The sequence below is a fragment of the Sciurus vulgaris genome, assembly GCF_902686455.1.
Source record: "Sciurus vulgaris genome assembly, chromosome: 7".
Lineage (NCBI taxonomy): Eukaryota > Metazoa > Chordata > Mammalia > Rodentia > Sciuridae > Sciurus > Sciurus vulgaris.
In genome coordinates this window covers 107953425-107970787 of record NC_136467.1, presented here as the reverse complement: position 1 = coordinate 107970787, position 17363 = coordinate 107953425, and the positions used below count along the sequence as shown (strand labels likewise).

The following is a 17363-nucleotide window of genomic DNA, read 5'->3' as shown; positions in this document are numbered from 1 at the left end:
ATAACTAAAATGAATTGTTTCACTTTATTTTCCTATAATTTCTATTGTTATTACATATTCATCATGAGCATTATTTTGAAAAAGGTGAATAACTTGTAATTAAAAGTTTAGATATAGTGATTTTTTTCTAATGTACTTTACACCATTATCAACATATTTTGCACACAGACCCCTACCATTTTTAGGATTTTTTTTTTTCATAAGTTGCCATGGAGTTGGAACCCAGAACTAAAAATTTATTGAAGTCTGTGAATTTTTTCTTCTGTAATAGCATAAATAAGATAAGTCTAATTTTACTTCTATGTATACCCCAAATTTATTTCTATTAGATAACATTCTCAGTAAATATGTAATAGTGACTTTGTATTTTCAGATGTTAAAAACAACTGACACACATATCCCTCCATCTCAATCTGTTAATTTAATACTGTGTGATAAAATAAAAGTAATACTGATCCTGAGGTTGAAGTACTAGTGTTTTGTGCTAGGTTTTGTTCTCTATGACAATTTAAACCCACAAGTTCTCTGAAGATCAGCTTCTTTTTGTTTAGAATGAAATCCAACATGCTGGAGATACAAATGTCATTCAAATTCATAGGACTTATGCCCTTCAATTGATGAATGGATAAAGAAACTGTGGTATATATATACAATGGAATATTACTCAGCTATAAAGAATAATAAAATTATGGCATTTGCAGGCAAATGGATGAAATTGGAGAATATCATGCTAAGTGAGATAACCCAATCTCAAAAATCCAAAAGAGGAATGATCTCACTGATAAGCGGATGATGACACTTAATGGGGGGTGGGAGTGGGACAAGAATGGAGGAAGGAGGGACTGTATAGAGGGAAAAGAGAGGTGGGGGGGTGTGGGGGGAAGGAAAAAAAATAATGGAATGAATCAAACATCATTACTCTATGTAAATTTATGAATATGCAAATGGTATGCTGTTACTCCATATACAAACTGAAACAACATGTATCCCATTTGTTTACAATAAAAATAAATTTAAAAAAATTCATAGGACTTCAAGAGAAAACAAATTCTTTAGAGTTAGCAAATATTGTTCTTTGCAGAATGTTGCAATAACCACAAATTGAAAGTATACTATGCTTTATGAAAGAACTCTAATTCTGACTGAAGGCATTGGAAACCACATATTACTTTAGATTATTGGAGATATATATGCAACAATAGTTCTTTAAGTATGGATATAATATCTTTTGCTTCATATGGATCAAAAACAGTGTTTTATAATGCGTGCATAAAATCGTGGTACAATACTGCATTAGAGATGATTTAATGCCAGAATGTATAACTTGTGCAAACATTGAAAGAGACTAAAAGAAAACACTGTGACCTCTTAAAATTGATCATGTGAAAGTCGGCAACAGCTGGGATTATGGTTACCTAGAATTTTTGATCCATTCCAAGAACTTGAATGAATCCAAGATGAAGACAACAATGCAGAAGGAAAGTTGCTAAGAAAGCACCTTTAGATTTTTTTAGCTCAAGTTTTGGCTTGGGTAGAATGTGTATACGTAACTTAAAACTCCTCAGAGAAAAAACCAGAAGGAAAACAGTAGGACCAACGTGGTTCGCCTAAGTTTCAAACAGCCACTTGAGGCAGCTAAGTCAAACCAAGAAAGAAAAAGCTCACACTCAGATATCAGAACTATATTAAGCATTCAAGAATAAGGACTGAATCGAGGAGATCATGGGGTTATCCCAGTTGGCCCAGCATTCTGAGAGTACAGACTTTGGGCTTTTTTTTTTTTTTTTTCAAGTTTTCTTTTTTCTTTTTACAGACTGCATTTTGATTCATTGTACATGAATGGGGTATGACTTTTCATTTCTATGGTTGTACACGATGTAGATTCACACCATTTGTGTAATCATACATGTACATAGGGTAACCATGTCTGTCTCATTCCACCATCTTTCATACCCCTGCCCCCACCCCCTCATTTCCCTCTACATAATCCAAAGTTCCTCCAGTCTTCTCTTATCTCCCACCTCGCTACCCCCATTGTGTATCATCATCCCCTTATTAGAGAAATTATACAGCCTTTGGTTTTTGGGGATTGGCTTATTTCACTTAGCATGATATTCTCCGATTCCATCCATTTACCTGCAAATCCCATAATTTTATTCTACTTTATGGCTGAATAATATTATATTGTGTATATATACCAGAGTTTCTTTATCCATTCATCTGTTGAAGGGCTTCTAGGTTGATTCCACAATGTATCTATTGTGAACTGAGCTGCTATAAACATTTCTGTGACTGTTTTACTGTAGAATGCTGATTTTAAGTCCTTTGGGTATAAACGGAGGAGTGGGATAACTGGGTCAAAAGGCGGGTCCATTCCAAGTTTTCTGAGGATTCTTCACACTGCTTTCCAGAGTGGCTGACCAATTTGCAATTCCACCAGCAATGTAAAAGTGTGCCTTTTTCCCCACATCCATGCCAACACCTATTATTGCTTGTGTTCTTGATAATAGCCATTCTAATTGGAGTAAGATGAAATATTAGGGTGGTTTTAATTTGCATTTCTCTAATTACTAGAGATATTGAACACTTTTTCATATATTTGTTGATCATCTGTATATCTTCTTCTGAGAAGTGTCTGTTCAGTTCCTTGGCCCATTTATTGATTGGGTTCTTTGTATTTTTGGTGTAAAGTTTTGTAAGTTCTTTATAAATTTTGGAGATAAGTGCTCTACCTGAAGTGCATGTGGAAAAGATTTTCTCCCACTCTGCAGGCTCTCTTTTCACATTATTGATTGTATCCTTTGCTGAGAGAAAGCTTTTTAGTTTGAATACATCCTATTTATTGATCCTTGCTTTTATTTCTTGTACTTTTGGAGTCTTGCTAAGGAAGTCTGATCCTAAGCCAACATGATGAAGATTTGGACCTACTTTTTCTTTTATTTGGTGCAGGGTCTCTTGTCTGATTCCAAGGTACTTGATCCATTTTGAGTTGAGTTTTGTGCAGGGTGAGAGATAGAGGTTAAATTTCTTTTTACTACATATGGATTTCCAGTTTTGTCAGCAACATTTGTTGAAGAGGCTATCTTTTCTCCCTTGTATGTTTTCTGGCTCTTTTTTCTATTATGAGGTAACTGTATTTAAGTGGGTTTTTCCCTGTGTCTTCTATTCTGTACCATTGGTCTACCTGTCTATTTTGGTGCTAATACCATGCTGTTTTTGTTACTATTGCTCTGTAGTATAGTTTAAGGTCTGTTATTATTGTATAGGAGATAACAGTTCAAATTTTGAAGTCAGAGAATGGGGCAGAATGAATGTCAAACGGTAGACAATAGGCAGAGGTTTTGCAAATAGCAAAAACCTGCTGAAGTAACAAAGATACATATCTGCAAATTAGAATTGAAGAACAGAATTCAGGTTGAACTGAGGTTGTGGGGTGGGTAATGTAAGTGATTCCTCACTCTGTGGAAGCAGAGTGAGGCTTATTCACTGGAACATTGGGACAGAATATGTGCAGAGTGTGACCAGGGTTAAGCCCACAGCATGAGCTAAATGATTTTCTATTGCCTGGATACTGCAAACTTGAGAACTAATTAGATATTTTGACTGACAAATCATTTAGTTGCTTGAACTCAAGGAAAAGCAACTTTTATGAACAAAGGTATTACAGCTGAAGTAGAAGCATCAGATCATTGGCTTTATTAATAGTGTTTCCTTCTTAGCCAATTATTTCATAACAAAAGGCAATTTTAAGTCAATATTCTTAAAAAGAACATTTGGCAATAATACCAAAACCTTGAGACACTATTTAAAATCTCCTTAGCTTTTAGCTTAAAATTGTGTTTCTTATTGACAAATAGAATATGAACACTTGAAAATAAATACTTTGTAGGAAGAAAGATCCAGGAGGAGGGAAAAGTCTGGAGAATTGGGTGCTGCTCCTTGGCATGCCGGGGGAAATGCATTGCCCTGTGTTAAACTGTTAGACCATGACCTTCTCCAAAAGCACTTGCGTGAAGAACAGTCTTTTCCTTTCCTTGACCAAAATATTGATAAGAATGAACTGTACAAAGAACATTTCTTCTATTTTTAAATCTTTGCCTCAGTGAATCTACTAACCTCCATTATCTATTATACTAAAGTGCACAAATCTTAAATGCACAGTTTGATAAATTTGTAAATATGTATATACCTGTGCAAACACTACCATAATCATGGTACAGACACAGAAAACTTTCAGCACCTAAGAAGCCCATTTTCCTTTCTCCAGTGTGTAGCCCCCAAGAGTAAAAGCTTATTCTGATTTTCATAACTGTGGGTTAGTTTTTTCAGTTTTTAAACTTTATATAAGTGGAATATATATGTATATTCCCTCTTTCCCTCAATATTGTGGCTAGGAGTTGGATCCATGTTGCTTACAAAGAAGTTGCTGTGTGTTACCAGCTGTGTAGTATTAATAGGTAGCAGACATACATGAGTAGTGAGGACATTACTAAGGGGATAATTCTATAGACTGTGCCTACTGTTCTGACCTCCCACAGGTTTTCTTTTAAAAAGCAATTTACCTGAGGCCCCTCTGGACCTTCCCTATCTTAAGTCAATAGGATATGCTACATTCTTCAGCAGCAACCTATGATCCGCAGGAGAAATGGACCCAGAGCGTTCTCTCAGCCCATAAAAAAGTACATGTTATCCTGAGGGGGTACTTTATGACCTTCATACAAACTAGATTTCAGGACCCAGGAAGATGGGATAATTAGAAGCAAAGCCCATCAACCATAAAATCTGTAAGAACAAGTTCCAATTAGAACCAGTTAGCGTAGGCTAAGGTGACCCAGAGTTGCCTTTGGATCTTCAGCATGTCATTAAAATAGTAAAATTTTCCCTCCGTGGGGTAGGACCATGTGCAGCGGGGACTTAAAAGTCTGATGCAATCCTGCTACAGGTCAAAAGTTGAGAGGTGGATCTGGTTGAGACTCTCTGGAAAATTCCCTGGGACCCCCAATAAAACTGGAGCTTGATGGGGGTGCACCATCCTTCTCCTCTCTGAGAAGACCCTCTCTTTCCCTTTCTCTCCTAAAAGTGTTCCTTTTCCCCCTTTGCCTTTCCCTCTAATAAACTCCTGCCTGCTACTATGCACAAGTAGACTGATAGTCTTGCTGTGAGGTCCCAAGGAACTGGTTGCAGACCCTTGTTTTGTCTTCATTCCTGTGGGTCATTCTCACTCTGTAACAGTAATCCACTGTATATATACCATATAATTTTTGGCTTATTATCTTTCATACATATTTTGATTGTTTTTAACTTGGAGATATGAAAAACTTCCATAAATATTTTCTCCACGTAGCTTTGTTAGACACTGTTGTGACTGGTTTTTGGTATCTGCTATATACTTCAGAGTGGAATTAGCAGGTCATATGATATACATGTTTTCTTTTTGTCCAGTATTTTTCCGAAGTTGTTTTATCAATTCATACTTCTACCAATTTTATGTCCCCACCTGCTCTTTGTATTCTTAGTCTTTTTTACATTCATTGTTATCCATTATGTTTCAATGTTATCCATTATATTTTTCTAATGACTAATGTTACTGAATACATTTTAATATGTCGATCAGTCACTTTAATACCATCATCTTTGTAGTCTCAGTTCAGTTTTTTGTCCATTGTTATGATTAGGTTGACTATGTTTTTCTTATTGGTATATGTTCTTTATATGAGATATTAGCCAAATGTGTTGCAAATATCTTTTCATAGTCTTAGTCTTATTTTTGAATTCTTACTTGTACTTTTTGTTTAAATAAAAGTTTGTAATTTAACTATGTGGGACCATGCCTGGATTACAGCTGGCTGGATTCAACTGCCTACATTCATAAGAAATAGGCAAAAGATGAAAAAATGAAAAATGAACTTTATGCAGTTTGGTTAGATTGCATTAGATTGCTTCTCCTACCTGTCTCTCTGAAGCAATTACATTTCACAGAAAGAACCCAAGTGATATGTGTATCTAGGTTTAGTTGGGGAAAGAAGGGGTAAAATGGACAAGATGCAGAAAATACATGCAGATTTAGATTGCTAGTGCTACATAGACCTAAGAAGGGGTCAGTGTCTATTTTCAACTGCTTTGGTGCCTCTCAGTGTGAGAAGTTCAAACTTTTAGTCTCCATTCTCACAGGAGGAATTTGCTCTGAATTTAGAGAGGGGATTCCTCAAATTCAGTCTGCTTCAGTTTATCTTTCTTTCCTTTATGCTTCACTTATGTATGCATGTGATGTATATGTGTGTGTGTGTGTTCTATTTCAGAAATTCAGGTTATTCCAAATTAATGTGTCATGAAGAAATTTTCCTCCCTCCAGAAGACAAATTCAACTTGATAAAATTTTGGAGAAGCACAAAGCTGGAGGACTTAAATTACCAGATATCAATACTTACTATAATGCTTCAGTAACAAAGACAGAGTGCTAGTTACACACACACACACACATACACACACACACACACACACACACACACACATATATATATATAAAATGGATCAATAGAATGTTATGGACTACAGAAACATTCACTTACATAATCTGATTTATGACAAAGGTTCAACTGAAATCGAATGGGAGAGGTCAGTGGGATATCTAATAAAGAGAAGATGAATTTTGATTTCCACATCCAATTATAAAAGTAAAATTTATTTTGATATAAGACAGACTTAAAGCAACTTCTTTATTTACCAAAGATCTGAATGTGAAAACTGCATTATATTTTGTCATGAATTCCAATTCTATGATGATCTACTATTTGATGTGTGCAGTCACACATGTTCTAAACAAATTATTGTGTTGGCTATTCCTCTTGAATTTAATCCATTGTATTACATATTAAAGGTCCCTGTAAACATGAGAGGAAGGTAGCTGTTGGCAGCCTTGGTATATATATTCCAAGTAAGACTTTGCAAGAGCAGCGCTCAGAAGAACGGTTCATAGAAGAGGAAATATTAATGGAGTAGAGATGGCAATGGAAAAGGGTGGAAGGAAATGTTCAAAGAGAAGAAGTTGCTAAAAAAGGCTGAGATAAAGTGGGTACAAAAGTGTGTGCTTTGCAGAGTGCCAGTCCTAGTAGGAAGACACTGGAGACTTGAAGAAGGATTGGAGATTGACAGATGAAAGTGTTGCAGAACAAGTGTAGACAGCTCAAAATCCCCCCTCCCCTATCAATTCTCAATATCTCCACACATGCCGCCTTACAGTAAAGGACAAACTTTTCTCTCTATTTTCCATGAAATGCTTACCGATTGTCCTTGTAACATCTAAAATCAGTTTGCCTTCAATTGTAAAAAGAGATATACACTACTTCCTATTTGAATATCTTCCCCTTCAGCTGGCTGGTTGTTTTGAAAGACACTATGTCAGCCTAGCACTATCAGATTTATATAATAACTTGGTAATTGATCCCACATGAAAAATGTTTCTCCTAAGCCCTACCCCAAGAAGTTTATGAGAATGAACACAAGAAGTCATATTATTTTGGATTTGTATAGTATGTCTTGTTTATAAATCCATTCATTAAAATTATGGAAACCATGAACATTGACTTTTAGATTACATTGGTGCTAGGATAAGGCTTTGCATATCATCTCTTATTTAACATAACAATGTTACTAGTTAGCTTATTAATTTTCCATTAAAGAAACTGAAAAAGACACAATATAACTTACCCAATCCACAGAGCTTGTAAATCTGTGTCCTACCAGGAATCAGTTCTTTAGCTATATAGTGTACTGTTGCCATTAAATGACACTCCACTGAGAAGATTTGTTCAATGAGGCAGCTAGGACTAGGGAAATGCTTATAACAGATCAAGGGACAGCAGGCAGACAGCATGAATACAAGGTATTTCAAACCAATCTAGAGTCTGAAGATTCTGAATCATAATTGTGTACATATTTCTAGCATATAACTAAGCAATATCTTCAAGGGAACTTGACAGTATTAAACTTTTACAATGAGAATAAGTTGCAAAGATTAGCAGCATGATTCAATGAAGCAGAAGCCAGACAGCAAGGAAATTGAAAGAGAAAGGGACCTAATGGTCAAGGAAAAGGAATCACTTTATTGGCTTCATTTCATTCATTCATTGATTCATTTATTCATTGAATAATATTGAGTTCTTAATATGAAACAAACACTCTCATAGATACTGTAGCTCTATAAAATAACCAAACGTAAACTGCAGAATCTCACAGAATTTGCAGTCTGGTGTCTGGCATATGGTATATACAGTGCATTTATGGAAATGATTCTATGTGTCAGACCCTTTGGGAGGTTATGGGGCAAATAAAGAAAATAGCCCATTTTCCTAAGGAAACTTTGTGTTTAACAGGAAAACTATCTGCAGTAGGCAACATTCTAATAGAGATTTGTGCAAAAAATGTGGAAACAACTACCATGAGAAATTCGGAATACTAAATGGTATTATACTAAAAATGAAATGGTAAAATTGAGTTAAAAGGAGAAAAGTGAATAAAAATTTTCAAGAAAAGAACATATCACATATGTAAGGGAAATCATATATGAGAGTAGAAAAATCACTGGGTCAAATCAGATGTTTATGATTTTTATTATTATTCTGAAAACTTGAGAAGTGTGTGTGTGTGTGTGTGTGTGTGTGTGTGTGTGTGTGTGTGCTTACATTGAAATGTCTATCTACATGGCTTGCTGGTGTCTTTTTTTTCCCAGTGTGGACTGACATTTTGCTTTGGGGAAAAAAGAAGCCATTATTTAATAAAAACATTTTACTCACATCTTTTCTGAGAGAGATCAACTGATTATCTACAAGGGAAGAATAGGAGGTAAGAAGTGTGTAGTCATGAGTGTTAGTGCTGTAGTAGGAGTTAGCACATAAAAATTAACAGAAAGGTTCTTATAAGACAGAATTTTCTTGGCTTAACCAAAAGCTCACAATGAATGCCTAAGATATGTCTTTAAGTGTTAAACAGAAAACACACCAAATCGTATCTGTAAATTCCTTAACATTATGAAGACAGGGAATTTCACTTGATTTCTGAAGTAAAACTCACAAATTACTGAGTGACTTATTTCCTCACATTGTAAGAAAAGACTTGGAAAAGAAGAATGTTTCTTCAGTAGACCAGCATGGTTTATATACTGGAAATGTATGATTGTCATTTATTTCTTGCTACACTGCTGTTTATAAGGAAGAATGTTGATTCAACACCAAGTCAAGTGTTTATGGAAACTTAATTGCTTTGGTTTTATCTGTTGGTCCTGTCAATTCCTGGCATTGCTCTAACCAACACAATGCTGTCTGTATTTATATCACTGATGACTTCATATAGAGTAGCTATCCAGCTTTAAATATGGTTTTAAAAGAACTTGGGAAGTGTTGGAAAGCAGAGAACAACTTGATTTGCATGTGAGCCCCAAACATGGGTGCCAGTTGGCTGCTTCTGTTCATATCTTTTCTATTTTCATAGATTGTTCTCTTTCTGCTTGAGCTTTTTAGCATAGTAGGAAATGATCTGCAATGACTTTTTTCCCCTAAAACAAAAAATTGAGACACATTGGTCTAACATATGATATAACAACATGATAGAGTATTTTAATTTGGAACTATCCCAGAAAACCCTTGGGAGATAAATGAAGACTAAAGTGTTTATAAGCACATCATGTTTTTTAAAATACTTGCATTATAAAACTTTAAAAATCAATCATTCACTGAGGGATCAGCCACCAAAAAGTTTTAGAAAACACAAACATACAAGACACAGTGAAAAAAAATCACTACCCACATATTAAAGATGACTTGAAAATATTATTTGTATAAGAAGAGTTTCATGTATTCTGGCTGAAACATCTCAAGGGCAAGATTCGACCTACTAACATCCCTGTGAGCCACTCATGTTGATATATCTGTATAAATTTTTTTTTCTGTTTAATGGCTTCACACTTATGTTCCATGGCCCCAGACATACTTTCTTTCTCTCTCTTCTCTTTCTCTGTGGCTGAACTCTTAACTGTGAGAGTCCCATTTGGGGGTGATTGCTTCTTCACATTATTTAGCAAAATTGTGCTTATGTTTCAAAGTCCTCCATGTTGCAAGGCTTCAAGAACTGTAGACTTGCCTAGAAACTTGGGCCAGCACATCTGGGAATCCTTTAGAGCTCTTCAAATCCAAATATCTCTCACATATGAGAGAAAGTTAAAGCCATTTTTTGAATTTAATTTTAAGAAACTTTGTGGTATTCATGGCACTTTGAACTTTTTTTCCCCCTTCTGTGCTAAATTTTACAACTTTCATGATCAGTAATGAAAATCGATACATATTAATCCTTCTATTCAACTTTGTTTTACTTGTCTACTTATTATAATAAATAGTTATAATAGTTAAAATGATAATGATATTCTCACAGTTTCTGGAGATTGATAATTCACGAATGTCTTGAATGAGCAGATTGAATTATGGTGTCTCATCAATGTAGTCAGATAGCAGGGTTACATACAAGTATTTCTCTGGGGGTTCGATTGCTTCCAAGTATATTTACTCAGATGAGTTGCAAGTTGGCTTTGTTTGTATATCATGGCATCTTTCTATTCCTAAGTACCTAAGCAAGTGATCCAGGAGAAGTTGCAATGCTTTTCATGACATAGATTGAAAAGTCATACACTGTAGTATTTTCCTGGGCATAGAAACTAGACATAATTTCACGTAGAAAGAAACCATACAAGGACAAAAATACCAAGGGGTCATTATTATTGCCACCATCCTGGAAGCTGCTGTCATAAACATCCATCACAAACTCTTCTAAATCTAAGTTTAGTTTTTCCTGTCTCCAACTTGAAGAAAGTCTTGCTCTTCCTTTCCAGTAAGCAGGAAGACAGTAGAAAGATGGGTCCTGTTTGGGGAGTAAATGTGTTTAAGCATCATGTCTAACACTTAAATGGAATGGTCTGAATGTGGTATCTCCCCCCAAAGTTCATACCTTGGAACTGAATACACAATGTGATAGTATCAAGAGGTAGGTGTTTGCAGAAGTAAATAAGTCATGAGGCAGAGCCCTCAAGAATGGGATTAGCGCTTTACAAAAGAGGTTGAAGGGTAGAGCCCTTGTTCTTTCTACTGTGAGAACACAGCTGAATGCATGATATATGAGGAGTGAGGCCCTCATGAGAGTTTGGATCTCCTTCATCTTGGACTTCTCAGTCTCCAGAACAGCAAGATAAATTCATTTATAAATTATGAAGAATAAGGAATTTTGGTCTTGATAGCATGAACAGACTAGGAAGGACAGATATATAAAGTAATATATAATAATAATGTTATAATAATTATATGGATTTTTCTAAAAAAATTTATAGCAATTTAGATACAGTTCATCTGGAATTTGGATTAGTCAGGAATACAATAGGAAATAGTTGGCATGCTGAAATTGGGTGTTGAAGGAGAATTTAATAAAGAAAATTTCCAAAGGCTTGGGTAAGGTATAAAGAAACCAGTATGGACAATGCAGTTAGCAGTAATAGTAAGTGAATTTATCATCCCTTGCCTGAGTGGGTGAGAGGAAGGGGAAATGACTAAAACCTGGAAAGCCAGAGAGCTATGTGGGAAGGGGCTGCCTCATGGGGAACTACGATCTTAAGTATATAAACACAGTCAGCTTGAGAGAGTCCTTCAGAAGGAAAAATGAGGGGAAAAACAAATCCTGTGACTTTGACCAAACACATTCCAAAGCCAAGGTGCAAAGACCAGGTTGATATAGACAATTATGTAAATGTATGTGTGCTAATTTCTCAACTTCAATTCCCTTGAGACAGAGCTATATTTTCTACGCCCATGTTATGAAAGAGATATTTTTTCTGATTGAAATCATTTCCAAGTATTGCTTGAGAAGGTTTGTGTAGGGCTTAGAAGACATTTTAGGGCCCATGTTAAAAACAACCTAATTCTGCCAAAGACAAAGAGTTTGAGGAAAGAAAGTGAAAGGCAGTATAAGAAGTGTTTTAGTCAGCTTTTTTCGGCTATGACTTAAAGACCTGACAAGCACAATTTTAGAGAAGGAAAAGTTTATTTGAGGGTTCACAGTTTCAGAGGTCTCAGTCCATAGACAGCAACCCCATTCCTTGGGGCTCAGGGCGAGACAAAACAACATGGCTGGGCAGGTGACAGAGGAAGTGGCTCAAATGATGATCAGGAAGCAGAGAGAGAGGCTCCATTCACCAGATACAAAATACACACTCCAATGCTCACCTCCTCCAGCCACACCCTACCAGCCTCCAGTTACCACTCAGTTAATCCCATCAGGGGATTAATTCACTAATTGGGTTAAGGTTCCCATAACAAAATCATTTCACTGTTGGGGGCTGTGCCATGTTGGCGGCGCCAGGATGGCGCCTGATCACATCGGCAGCGAGGAGGTTAATTGACATAAGCACACTCAGGTGATTTTCTCTTCCACACACACAATGTATGCACGTGTTCTCGAGCACTAATTGCCTGCTTGGAGCGCCTTGCCTAATCTTTGCGTGAGAGGCATGGCCCTGCTCTCCGCCTCCTGGAGGTGATATAAGCGTAGGCGGAGGAGCGAGTAGGGACACACAGAAGCCATTAGAAGCAGCCAGAGGGAAAAACATGTGGCAGTAGCTAGTAGGGACATACGCAACAGCAGCCATTAGCAGAAAAGCCAGAAGAAAGAACACAGCAGCAAGTAGGGGCAGCGGCGGAAGGCAGATCGCCGAAGGGAGAACTGAGACGCATCACTAGGGCACCTTAGGTAGACGTACCCTTAGTTCACAGGATGCAGGACTTTAAGGGGTAGCAAGTTTCTCTCTTAAGCAAAGTTTCTCTCTCTCTGATAAGCAAAGTCTCTCTCTCTCCTCTCAAAGCCAGTAAACCTCATTTCCTCTATCCTCTATAAACAAGCAAGAAAGCAGTGCACTAAAAAGAAAGATAGAAGTGCCTCAGTTTCCACTCCACCACCCATAAGACCCGTGCAAGTTGTTGCTGCAGGCGGTGACAAATATCCACGGATTTTGGAACCGCAAAGAGCCAGCGACATTTCAACTCTGAATGTCCTTGCATTACCTCACAACCAAACCATAACAAGGAACTTGGATTAATGGGTCATCTGAAAAGAGTAGCTCAAGGAGTAAATGCCAGAGTCAGAACACAGGGTTCCAAATCCTGGAGCTGCTGCTTACAGGGTGACTAAACTTCACTTCTCTGTGTTCCTGTGTATCCATATGAGGAATGGGCCACAACAGTTCCAACTCTTAGCATTGCTGTCATGATTACATGATTTTTATGTATTTGAAATAGCTAGATAGTTCCAAGCATGAAACATGAGTTGTTTTCATCATCATTATTATAAGTCTGATACCTATTAGAGGGACTTAAAATTCAAAAGAAAACAGACCTTGGAAAGAATACAGGAGAGTTTAATTTAAAGCAATGATCAAATGCCATCCATCAGACAATGCGCCCCCCACCCCCACATATATCCATTAGTAAAAAAAACCATGTATGTGCCTTTCTTCATGACGTACTTATTCAACAAACATTAACTAAGGTCAGTTCTGTGCCAGACGCTCTATAAGATGAGGAAGACCTAGCTTGGAACAAAGAAATTGAACTACTGGCATAGAGGCCACATTAGAGTGACTGTCAGGCTTGAGGAAATAGATACAGCAATGAGGACAAAGAGATACTAGATTACCAAGAACTCTTGCAAGTATGAATGGAAGGAAAAAGGCAGTTTAGGAGGAAATGGAGAGGTTTACATAGGACATAAACAGAGAGTAACAGAGTAACAGCATATGATTTTGAGTATAATAAAAATTCAGCCAAAATCAAAGCCTGATCATTCAGGTGAATATATTCACCTGTATCATTGCTTCTTTAAAACTTTCTAGACACATATTTTGTAAAGTTTAAAAAGATGAAATAAAAGTTGTGCTATGTTTTGACAAATACTCACATTTTTCTGTCTTACTCCTTTTTTTAATACATAGCTGCTTTCCGTTTCCCAATTCATTTCCATGTTAGGAAAAAAAATAAGTAAATGAAGAGGAACAACTTCAGTCAATTATAGAACTTCAGCAAATTCTATACTAATGTAACTTTTCAATTACCAGTTGCAGATTATCTTACACTAGTTATTAAAATATAGCTAAGGTGATTTTGACTAATATGAGCGTTAAAAATTATAGTTTCTAGAGATGGGTGCAGTGGCACACACCTATAATCCCTGCTACTAGGGAGACTGAGGTAGGAGGATCAGTTGCAAGTTCAAGGCCAGACTAGGTAATTTAGCAAAACCCTGTTTCAAAATAAATCAAAGAAAATGGCTGGGAATGTAGCTCAGTGATAGAGCACCCCTCTGTTTAATCTCCAGAACCTCTATCTATCTATCTATACATTTATCCATCATCTATCTATACAGTTTCTTTGGGTAAGTACTGATGCCCAATTCTATAAATTTTTTAATGGACCAATTAATTTCAGATCACTAGAAATAGTCTTAGAAAATGTGACATTGTTTCTCTGTCTCTTGCCAGAGAAACAAATCATAGCTGATAACCATCAGAGAGTAATGGCATTTGATTTTAAATGTGAATGTTAGAAAAAAATCAGGTTTTTAAATTTTAAAAATATCTGAGCCCCTTTTAAACTCATTTCTTGTCTTTGGACCTTTAAAGATTAACTAAAAACAAAGTTTGTATAATCTGACTTTCATGTTTCCTGATTTTTCCTGATTTAGAAATTCTAAGCAGTTCAGAAGCAGAGATGGTACATGGGCAAATGTGAATCCTATGATATTGGATTTCTGGTAGTCTCAGAAATTACTATCTCCAGAATAGGATGCTTATCAACAATGTGGAGAATTGTGCCTTGAATAAGTTTTACAGCAATTTTTAATTCAGATCAAAAGCAAGAGGACATGGTTCTGAATGATATTGCTTTAAAATAAATTCCATTAAAAAAAAAAAAGAACCTCAAGCATCTGCCACGAGTCAAATAACTAAAATGAGGCATAAATTTGCCATGGTATGCAAGCCAAGGTTTGCAAGGTATTACCTAAGCCAGTCAGAGTGGCACGTGCCTGTCTATCGGTCTAGCTACTCAGGAGGCTGAAGAAGGAGGATTGCTTGAATCCAGAAGGCCCAGGAAGCCTAGGAAATATAATACAACCATATATCAACCATAAACAAGCAAAGAATACTTTCTAAGGGCTAGTAGCTCAGTGGTAGAGTATCCACTTAGTATATGCAAAGCTCTATGTTCAAACCTAAATATTAAAAAAAAAAAAAAAAAGAAAAAGAAAAGAAAAAAAAAAAAACACAAAAAGCAAACAAGTTTTTTTTTTAATGAGCCAACATATTTTATATTATATTTTATATTTAAGGAGAAAATCAAGGATGGCATCTCTGCCTCTTTATTCTATTTATAATTCTTCCTTAATCCATTTCTAGAAATGGCATTATTCCTGAGTAATAGGGGTTATCACAATCTCCATTTTACAGATGAGTTGATTATGGTTCTGAGAAATACACTAAAGTCTCAGAATTAGCAATGGCAGAATTGAAATGTAGGCCCTTTAACTTCAGAGTCTAGTTTGTTGAACACTAATCTGTACTGCAGCACACGGTTTCTAAAAAGATGAATAAAATGAAACAAAAATTAAAATAACATTTCTCTCTTGTGTATTTTGGTGAGGATACTATTTCTAGCTAATTTATAAATTTGTTTCCAAGAAAAATTGGCTTAATAATAACTTTAGAAAACTGGAAGTGCTTCAGTACAGAGGAACAACTGTGCTGAAAATTCAGATCAAATCATTTGGAGTATGAATAACTTTAATGTTACTTAATGTAACACTGAAGAAGGTACATTAATAAAATACAGTAATGCATCATATCACATCAGGAATACCTTTCTATAAATGAATTATTAAGAGATTTTTGTCATTGTGTGAAAGTTATAAAGAATACATTTTTGGCCATGTTAGGGTTGTCTCCACCATTGTCTGGCCCCATAGCCTCTGAACTTGCTCAGGCACCAGCCATAGACTTGCATCGTGATGGAGCAGACTCAGGTCTCAACCTGCATCATTGTCAGCTTTGGCATGGGCACAGGTGTAACCCTGAGACTGTGCAGGTCCTTGCAGCTGTGAGACTCAATGTGACCCAGCATAGAGTCAGCCTTAGAGAACAAGGCTCACCAGCCCGACCCCAATGTTGGTCAGCATAGTATGGTGCAAGACCCTTGCCTGGGACTATGACAGTGTAATAAGCATGAGACTCTTCCGTGAAATTAGTGTCAGGCTGGTGAAATCTAACTCTGCAGATCCTACCCACTCTCAGGCTGTTGCCTATGGACAGAACCCACCATTCTGATTGTTCACTTGAACACAGTTTAGTGAAAATTTTTGTTAGCATTTGACAGATCTGAGCAAAAGTTTTAATTTTTAATGTTTAATTTATATTGCTGTTCAAAATGTGCCTTCCTTTATGTAAGAACATTATGCTTATCAAATAAATCTCTAAAATTTTGTCCAGTAAATACATGCTAAAGAAAGAAAGAAAAAACATAACACAATCACATGGTGGTGCATGTCTATAATCCCAGCAGCTCAGGAGACTGAGGCAGGAGGAGCACAAGTTCAAAGCCAGCCTCAGCAACTTAGGGAGGCCCTAAGCAACTTAGTGAGACCCTATCTCAATCTAAAAGATAAAAAGGGTTGGGGATGTGGCTCAGTGGTTAAGCACCCTGGATTCAAACTCCGGTACCAAAAAGAAAGAAAGAAAGGAAAGAAGGAAGGAAGGAAGGAAGGAAGGAAGGAAGGAAGGAAGGAAGGAAGGAAGGAAGGAAGGAAGGAAGGAAGGAAGGAAGGAAGGAAGGAAGGAAGGAAGGAAGGAAGGAAAGAAAAGATTGGCTTAGACTTCCTTTGTTATTATAACACACAGGTCATAGGACTTTAAAATAATTTGATTATATTATTCACATGTCGTGGACTTTTGGCAGATAAAATAAAATCCATGGTTCCTAGAGTACTAGGAACCAAGACTAGTAACCTTGGCTAGTAACCAAGACTGCTTAATATTTGTTTCAGTTTTTCTAAACTTTAGGCAGATTTCTTCCTGACTATAGATTCCTTACCTCCCTTTTCTTAGAGCATTTATTTTATAGAACTTGGATTTGTAAATTCTTTCTCTCTTCTTTGAAATGTAAAAGATCTTGAAACCCTAACTTTGAAATCTCCTCATAAAGAAAAAGGCCCTGTCTTGCAGACTCTCTGGGAAGAAAGGAGCCTAAGTTCAATGCAAAAGGAGTAAACACAGATGGCTAATCACTGAC

At 36.4% G+C, this 17363-nt stretch overlaps 1 protein-coding gene across 8 annotated transcripts in view; it reads right to left on the bottom strand.

The window, feature by feature from the left end:
• CRISP1 (cysteine rich secretory protein 1) overlaps window positions 1-7831 on the bottom strand; it is an 84988-nt gene extending 77157 nt beyond the window's left edge. For 7 of the 8 annotated variants that reach the window (XM_079147166.1, XM_079147167.1, XM_079147165.1 and 4 more), the window contains exon 1: window positions 7708-7831. In XM_079147166.1, the coding sequence (XP_079003292.1) occupies window positions 7708-7780 (73 nt within the window). In that variant the 5' untranslated portion in view covers window positions 7781-7831. The remainder of the gene's footprint in view (window positions 1-7707) is intronic. The other variant, XM_079147171.1, reaches the window with a different exon arrangement.
• Between the last annotated feature and the right edge of the window lie 9532 nt (window positions 7832-17363).